The sequence below is a fragment of the Cynocephalus volans genome, chromosome 1 (assembly GCF_027409185.1).
Source record: "Cynocephalus volans isolate mCynVol1 chromosome 1, mCynVol1.pri, whole genome shotgun sequence".
Classification (NCBI taxonomy): Eukaryota; Metazoa; Chordata; class Mammalia; order Dermoptera; family Cynocephalidae; genus Cynocephalus; species Cynocephalus volans.
This window is the reverse complement of record NC_084460.1, coordinates 136,874,475-136,883,300: the sequence shown is the minus strand read 5'-3', so window position 1 is coordinate 136,883,300 and position 8,826 is coordinate 136,874,475. Positions and strand designations below refer to the sequence as shown.

At 38.3% G+C, this 8,826-nt stretch overlaps 1 protein-coding gene across 1 annotated transcript; it reads left to right on the top strand.

Annotated features, from left to right (window-relative positions):
• Positions 1-1,692: 1,692 nt before the first annotated feature.
• CCDC54 (coiled-coil domain containing 54) lies at positions 1,693-2,679 on the top strand. The gene has a single exon (XM_063088374.1). The coding sequence runs from the start codon at positions 1,693-1,695 to the stop codon at positions 2,677-2,679; it is 987 nt and encodes a 328-aa protein (XP_062944444.1).
• Positions 2,680-8,826: the final 6,147 nt, after the last annotated feature.

The window sequence follows — 8,826 nt, the reverse complement described above, 5'->3', positions numbered from 1 at the left end:
AGTTTGTGCCATGAGGTCGCTTTTTATGTATGACTATGAGGGAAAAAGTATTTCAAAATAATACTAGAACACCATTTGCCTTTTTCACTATGGTTACATTTGCATTTTGAAAATTGCATTGCAAAAGCAATGGTGGGTAAAACTGTTGGTACCTTAGCACAAACCAAGGTATTGGCACCACTGTAACAATAGTGATTACATACTTCACCACCACTTAGGAGGGGAAAAACAAAAAGAACACAAGAAAAAAACAATTTCATGCAAGAATGTTCTTGATGAAGCAGTAAAAATTTTTAATCTTATTAAATCTCAACCCTTTAGTCCATCTTTTTAATATTATACATAATGTAATGGGAAGTACATACAAAGCACTTCTGCTGCTTACCAAGTATAATGGTTGTCTCAAGAAAAAACTACTTTTCTGAGCTACAAACTGAACTAGCTGCTTTCTTTACGGAACACCATTTTTCCTTGAAAAAACAGTTGCCAACCAACTATAGTGTTCATAGTTGGACATTTGGCAAGCATTTCTGCAAAAAATGAATGTAGGGAGACAGTCACTTCAAGGAAAACAACCAATAAGCTTGATAAATTTCAAGCTTTTCAAGCTAAAATTAGAATTTTACAAAACTTGATTCTGCCACCATGAACTTGGCCTCATCTCAATACTCAAAGACTTTTCTGGTGAGATGGGTGGTGATATTAATGAATATAATATTCTAATATTTTACAATAAAATGAGTCAACATTTGGAAGATCTGCATAATTCAGTGAACCATTATTTTCTAAATGACCGATGCATGATCTTATGCACCCATTTAAAATGGAAAATAGACCCATAAATTTTAATGTAATAGAGTATGAAAGTTCATTTATCTGGTCTAAGGTCACACATTGCAACTAATTTCTAAAAAAATTATCATTTGTCAAATTTCTATGGAGAAGGAAAGAACAATATCTTCAATTATCTGAAAAGGTTATTAAAATACTCTCCCATTTCCATATCTCCGTGAAGTCATATTGTCTTCATATACTCCCACCAAAACAATGTATCACAACAGATGTAATGCAGAAGCAGATGTGAGAATCTAGGTGTCTTCTATTAATCTGGGTATTTAAAACATTTGCAGATGTGTAAAACAATGCCACTCTTCTATTTTTTTCTTTTAGAAAATAGAATTACATTTCAGAAAAAAATATGTCATTTATGTTAACATGTAATAGGTTTTTTATTTAAATAAATTAATAAGTAAATATATTAAGACTTTCTTAGTTTTAATTTCTGATATAGAATATATATATATACAACCCACATAAACAAAAGCTGTATGGTCCTCAATAAATTTTTGAGTATAACCTATAACCAAAAGTTTTGAGAACTGCTTCCCCATGGTTAAATGTATTCTAAGCCAGCAGTCATTGTGACATCAGCATCTGGTCAGTGATGACCATATGAAGGATACCATGCAGTTGACCATTATTACACAGAGCCCTTCGGCAGGGCTGCCCCTTAAGAAGCTAACCACCTAAGAGTGCCTTGTTGCCTTTGATGTCCTCCATAGGACAGTCTATGATGTCACCAGGAAAGACATCCAGCAAATAGTAAGAGAAAGACCATTTCATTCTGACATTGCTTCTTCCTCTGATTCTAGTTATGTTTCCCAATTCCTTGCCTCTTATTTCACCAGGAAGATGTACAAACTTCACGCAAAGAGGGTAAAAGCTGCCATTGGGGAGATATGGACTTCAGATCTCTCCAAGATCAGACAATCTCTGAAAAATGTTTACCACAAATGTAAGATCCAGCACCCAGATTCAACTAGATATCCAACTATGACTTCCTATGATTGTGCTCAAGATGGCATTAGTTCTAATAAAGAAATAAATTTTACATTGACACTCCAAGATATTAAAACTGCCCAAATTGAACTCCTCAGCCAAATGGCTGACATTGTTAGTGCAGTATCAAAAATCCAGGAAAAGATTGACCTTTATCAGAAGCAAACGGAGGTACTGGAAACCAGGATGAATGTTAATGAAGACAAACAATGCACAAAAACTAAAGATATCCTCTCTGTGAAAGAAGACATTGATGCTTTAAAGAAGAAGGTGACAGAACTGGAAAACCAAAATTCTTGCTCCAGCATACATTGTTTAGAGGTTCTGGAGGGAGAAAAGGGTAAAGAAATCATAGAACTGCTTCACAAACTCACAAAACCAGAAACTCTGAAGAACACATCAGCCTCTACAGACTCTGAAATCTCTTCAGCAGAACCAGAAAAAGTGTCTGGTTATCCAGAGCCCAAAGATCATCTTGAGGAAAAAAAAATTTCTCCCAAAATTAAAAGTCTGAAGAAAAGTAACCATCAAAATGCATCGAGAAGCTTTAAGAAAGCAAAGTCAGATATTTATATTTACCCAGACTTTAACACATGGATCAAGCTAACTTTTGTTCACGGAGGAAAGTGGAGATTTTTCCTCAGTGCTACCAAGTTAGAGGAATTCATCCAGTGGCTTCTTTCCAGGCCAACTATCCTTCCGGAGAAACCACAGATCATAACCCAAAGATATTGTCCATTCACTGGACCTATTGTAAGCTTGACCACAATCTGTCTTTCTATTTTCAACTATATTTACCGCCTTTTTTGTTCCTCAAAGGAGGAAGTGACTCGACTATAGTTATTCTCTGCTTTGCTTGGTATAAAATAAATGTAACCTTGTTGCTGCAAGCATTCATACATCCTTGTGGCTGTGAACTCTGGTAGTTTGCTCACTATGGGCCCATTATCTGTAAAGTTTCTATACATCTACATTAAGGCATATTATCTCATGGGACTATCGTGATCCATTTTCTGTCTTCACAAAGGCAATTCATGAGGATACATCCTGTGTCCGTTTTCATAGATAATCAGAAGCAGAGAACGAAGGGGGGTCAAAGAAAATGTGAAACACATTTGGTAACCCTCAAGTCAGTTTTCTATACACTTTTGTCCCAGTAGACCTTGTAGATAAAATTTGTGATACTAGAGACATACTCTACTGACAAAAATTTAAATGGGATAGAGGGAAAAAGATACCCACTGTCAGGGCTATTAAAGTTAGCACTACAAAAATGAAGGGCATTGAAAGGTCAAGTTATTGCAAGGAAAATAATTACAAAAACAGGCTTTGTATTTCAACTTCAGCTTCATCTCTATCAAACAACTAGATAAGAGGAAAAAGGCTGAATATGATATTGGATAATTTTTTATTTTCATGAAAGGAGACAAATACCATGTCCTGTAGGTTGGATATAGAGGAAAAGAAAAAATCTAAGGAGGGATTTGGGAACTAAGTTAAATATCAACACTATAATATCATAGACTCTTATATGAATGACTTGCCATATACCATATAGTCCGAGTGGACTTCACTTTTCAACATAACAGGTGGTTGTGTCACCATGTAACTTTTCTAAACATCATGCAGAATAACAGCAAACAAATGTTTCCTTTACCACTTAGCTTATTAAGTAAAATCTACAGAGAATCATTTCTTTAACAGTATGGGGTCACATACTGTTAAACTATAGGTATTCTTGGTAACTGTACTGCTTTTAATCTCAGTTAATAATTTGAAAGGGGGACTTTGGCAGTTTGCTCAAAACGACCAAGTTTCAAAGAGGAAAAACTAAGGAAGGAGAGTTATGGTGATAAAACACAGTCTGGTGTCAGACAACATTGTGTTTTATCATCATACATCTCCTTCCACAGTTTTGGCTATACTCACTTTTATTTTTTTTATTTAAAAAACATTTTATTTGATCCTTCTTTACTAATTTGCAGATACAATGTGCACACAAATAACTTTTAAATAAGTTGATATGTGAGAGGTACAATATGAGTGATACTATCATATTCCTAATTAAAGTACGGGTATCTATTAAATGGATTTGTTTTAAATGAGATAACTGTGCTTACAAAGTAAGGCATTGTTCTGGCAAAGGCACTAGCAATCTCTATGTATTTATGTACCATCAGAGATGTCCATAAGAAACAGTTGGATCTCTAGTTCAGCACCTTGGGTGTGATCCTCACATCAAGAGAGTAACTAGGGAAGATAGGCCATGACATAGGCAAATGACATCACAAATGGCTTCTGGAAGAGAAAAGTGGCTCAGCTGGTATATGCCTGCTCGTCTGAGCCCCTGTATATTAGTGCACATGTTCACTGCCCGCCACATGCCCCCTTAGACAGCATTTAACGTGCTTTCTTCTAGAAATAGAAGCAAATAGTTTAGGAAAAGAGCACAGGCTTGAGGATTATAAAACCTAAGTTTTGAACTTAAATTCTAAATCCTACACTTAGAAGTTCTATTATATAATCTGAGCTAGATTTGCTCCTTACCTGTAAAAAGGGAGTCATAATCTAGTAAATATTTTTTCAGTGTTCACTAACAGCAAAGGATCGTGGAGAATAAAAAAAAGAAAAGAAAAAAAAAAAGTAAAAGACATCCCTGTACTGCAGACGCATGCCATTGAATGGAATGGATACAATGTGTACACAACAACTCTAATGCATGATAGATGGCAATGGGCAGCAAAGAGCAATAGGAAAGGTTCCTGGTGTCAGAGAAAAAGGAGGGCTGGTGGGGGGCCTGGTGTTGAGGACAACGTAACAGGCAGAAGGAAAAACAAGAGCACAGGCGTAGGGGCTGAGAGAGACCGTGGGAAATAAAAGCCACCAACCATTGTACAAATATAAAGTGCTGACAGGCTGTTATTTTAAGCCTTTCATGGATCTCGTTTTTCTCTTCAAGGACTCCCACTACGTTCATTTTACCCCAGTTTTTGCCTATGTAAGGATGTTAGAGGGGAAGAAGGTGACTCTACATGATTTTCTTAGAGTCTCAGACTTTCCCTGCATATGATTCTGTCTATCCTGTTGTAGAGCTAGGGCTGGGTCTGGAGCTCACGGACCCCTCGAGCCCATTCACAAACCCTTCACATGCAGGTCTATGAGCTAGGTAACCGGCAAAAAGGTCCTTGGAGCCTTGGCTGAAGCAGGAATAGTCTTTATTCAGCACACACAGGTCTAAGAGCTAAACAGTCCACAGGGAAACTCAAACCCCAACTGCTACCAGCAAAGTCCGAAGAGAAACTGAGCAGCTGCCAGCAAAGTAAACATGCTCTATTTTTAGACGTGAGCTCTGCCCCCAGCTCTGCCTCACAAACTGAAGAACACACAGTAGCAATAACTAGAATGATACATTGGTGCACATGCCACTAACTCCACCCACGCAACTTGTTTACAAGAAATGTCCAGGGAGCCTGGCTAAATTATCTTATTTCCCCTAGAATGATACATGGGTGCACATGCCACTAACTCCACCCACACAACTTGTTTACAAGAAATGTCCAGGGAGCCTGGCTAAATTATCTTATTTTTCCCATACCTGTTAATGAATTAAGTTCTCTGTGAGGAAAGGCAGGATTTTGCTTCTAAGTCAATTATTTATCATCACAAGATCTCACATGATGTGAGCAAATACCTTTTCCCCAGTTCTTGCTTTCAAATTCACCTGCCTCTTAGCAGCTCATCTCCATCCCTCCTGGCTTGGAGGAAGTGATATCTCCTGTCCACATTCCTCCTCCAGTGGTTTGTGGGGTCTTCATCAGTTACTCCCCTCCTTTCCTCCATCTCAATCACCCCCTGTCTATCAGTTCTTTGTACTTGGCTTACAAAAACACTCACCTGGTTGCCTTGTCCCTTTGTTCCTCTCTTCTCTTGCCAATTTCCCATCATTCTCAATTACTCTTAATTGTACTGAAACATAATTGATTACACATACTTGTGGTGTACAGAGTTGATGATCAGTATTTGTGTCCAATATGTGATGACCAAATGAGGATTATTAGCATATTCATCATTATAAAGCCATCATCCTTTTTAAATGAGAGATCCACCCTCCCTGTCCCTACCTTCTCCTCTCTCATTCTCTCCACGGCTCATAGGATCATGTCTTCCATAACAGTGCTGTCTTTTTGGTTCTCTCCCATTACTCTGGCAGATCCTTCTCAATTTCCTTGGAAGAGTCTTCTGTGACTAATCAATTCCTGAAAATATGGATGCTTCATGCTGTGGATCTCTCTCTCTCTCTCTCTCTCTCTCTCTCTCTCTCTCTCTCTCTCTCTGTTTCTCTCTCTGCTCTGCCATTTTCTACCATGGGAGACCCCTGCACTGCTGTAAATCTTTAAGACCCTCACCATAAGTGTGCCCTGGACTTGACCGTGGCTTTCCCAGCCTCCAAAACTGTAAGCAATAACTTTCATTTTCTTACAAAGTACCAAGTTCCAAGTATTTTGTAATAAGCAACAGAAACAGACTAATGCACTTCACTTTAATGACTCCCAAAACAAAGGACTCCTAACCCATCCTCTCCTGGGACCTCCTGAGCTTTTGTTCCAAGGGACTACTTATCTTACCCACTTGGAGGTCTACAGAAAAACTGGATATAAATATAATTAGGTGAATGTCAATAATGTTTATAAGTCAAACATAAAAACCATTGTACATTTACCAAAACGTCTCAAATCATTGTTGTTATTAAATTAAACACATTTACTGGGGAGGCAACACTCAATAGTGAAAAGAGCAAGGACGTTCAAAGAAGAACAGATTTTAGGACAGTATTTACTAAGGATTTATTATGTATTAGGCACTGTGTAGTGGGTGTACAATGGTGACTCTCATAAGTGTGATTTTGGCAAATTCCTTAAGCTTTGTATTCAGTTTTCTCAACTCTAAGTTGAGAAGAATCTATGTCATGAGACTGTTGTGTTAATTAAATGAGATCATGTGTGTAATTTGCCTAGAACAGTGTCTGACTTAGCAGGTATTTAACAAATGGTGGTTATTTTCTTTTCTCTCTAGGCTAAATATTAATAGCATGCAAGCAGATGAACAGGACACGGGCCCTGCCTCAAGGAGCTCACATTCAAGATTCTGCCTCCTTTTACCAGCTATAAAGGACTCCAGACAAATGAACAAAATGACAGCCTAAATACAAAAGCTCCAGACCAACTCTTGACTCCCTCATCCAAAGATGGCATGATAAGAATAAGACAGGGTGTGAAGCTGTCCTCCTGGTCTGGGCATTTAACCAATATTCCATCAAATGCAACAGCCATTTGCCAACCTTTAATTGCTCACTATATAAATAAGCAACAAAGAAAAGGATTTGGAGGGAAGGGAGGCTGAATTTAAGATAAATAATTTAGTTCAGTTTGGAATATTTGCTCATGTAGACACAAAGAGCACTTGGTTCATTCAAAAACAACATTCACTAATATCTGTTGAAATCTGATACTATGCCAGGAACCATCTGAGCTAGGTGTGAACACATAGACATGACAAGACACCAGTCATGTCCTGAAGGAAAATACTTTCAAGTGATGTTCTTTCCAGCTGCAAATTATTTTGGTCTGCTGCTTAAATTTGGATTGGAAAATCATACACTTTATTTAAAACTTAATTTAGAATTTTCATAGAACACAATTCAAGTCCCATTTAGAAAAAAAACATTGCTATTTTTAAAAGTAATATTTTCAGGTTAATTATTCAAGCCACAAAGATGCATTTCTTTAAATTTTGTTCCATACTCCTTCAAAATGTCGACTGTCACCAACATGTCAATACATTATACTATGAAACTTCATCTGTAAATCCTTCATTTATAACTCAGAATGCATATTACAAATAAACAGTATTCAAGCTGGACTTTTTGGCCAACCTATAAAAGCCAACTGAAATACAATGTACCTGAGATAATGGTATTAATGAAATTATAAAGCTAAGTCTCTGAATATCCCCATGCCAAAGTTTATTCAGAAAAATAACTGCAAGAGGGGTAGACCTGACAGCTGGACCAGGGCTCCCACTCTCCTGCTTTCTCTTTCCCTCACAGTGGAATAAAAACTTCACAGATTGATGGCTCTAGCAAAGGACACCTTGGGGAGCAGGGAACAAAGGAAGGAGCTAAGTGGGGGCCAAGGCAGGAATTCCAGGGATAAGAAGCTTAGATGGGGAATTCCTGGGTGAGGAAGGAGTCAAGGTCTCTATGTGGCTGCTGAGAATCTAGTCCAGGGAATAAGAGTTGAAGGGGGGCCGAAGTCATCTTTTAAAGTGATGAAGCATTGAAGGCTGAAAGACCAGGGAGAGAATGTATGCATGTAAAGCACACAGCATAAAAATGCCTGGCACATAGTTGTGCTCAATAAATGTTGATGGAGATATTAGAGATGGTAAGATGGGGCAAAAATTGCAGGCTTTGCTCCTTGACTTGTCTTTTGGAATACAACCTATTTGGAAAATAATTGTATTTGTCAGGAACATGGAACTCCAAGCCCTTCTGAGTCTTGAAATGTTAGCGGCAGATAGAGTTGGAACAGGCAGTGGTTGCTCTGATGCAACATGTAGGTAGAGAAGTGCTGCTCTGTTGGAGCTCTCGCGACAAAGCTAGGATAGGTATGCTCGTCCTCTCATTTTCCCTCTTCCCCGTGCCATTCTTTTCACTTAAAGCTTGAGATACAAGAAGGTGGGATAGGAGGAGATGCATCCCAGCCAGAGGCAGAGTTGGGGTGGGGGGAGAAAAAGGAGAAGAAGAAAACCCCCAGTAGGAGTGAGAAACAGCTGAGGTTCTGGTGCAGCCCTCACCATATGAGGTGAGGACCTTTCTACCAGGCAGAGGTAAGGTACCACACCATGTGCTCTGAAAATATTTAAAAAGGCAGTGCCTCCTCAGGCAGTTTAATCAAATGTGACAGACATCCTTTTTCTACCCTCAGT

Excerpts from the sequence above, each read along its gene's own strand:
- CCDC54 (XM_063088374.1), top strand. The coding sequence starts at position 1,693 with ATGTACAAACTTCACGCAAAGAGGGTAAAAGCTGCCATTGGGGAGATA.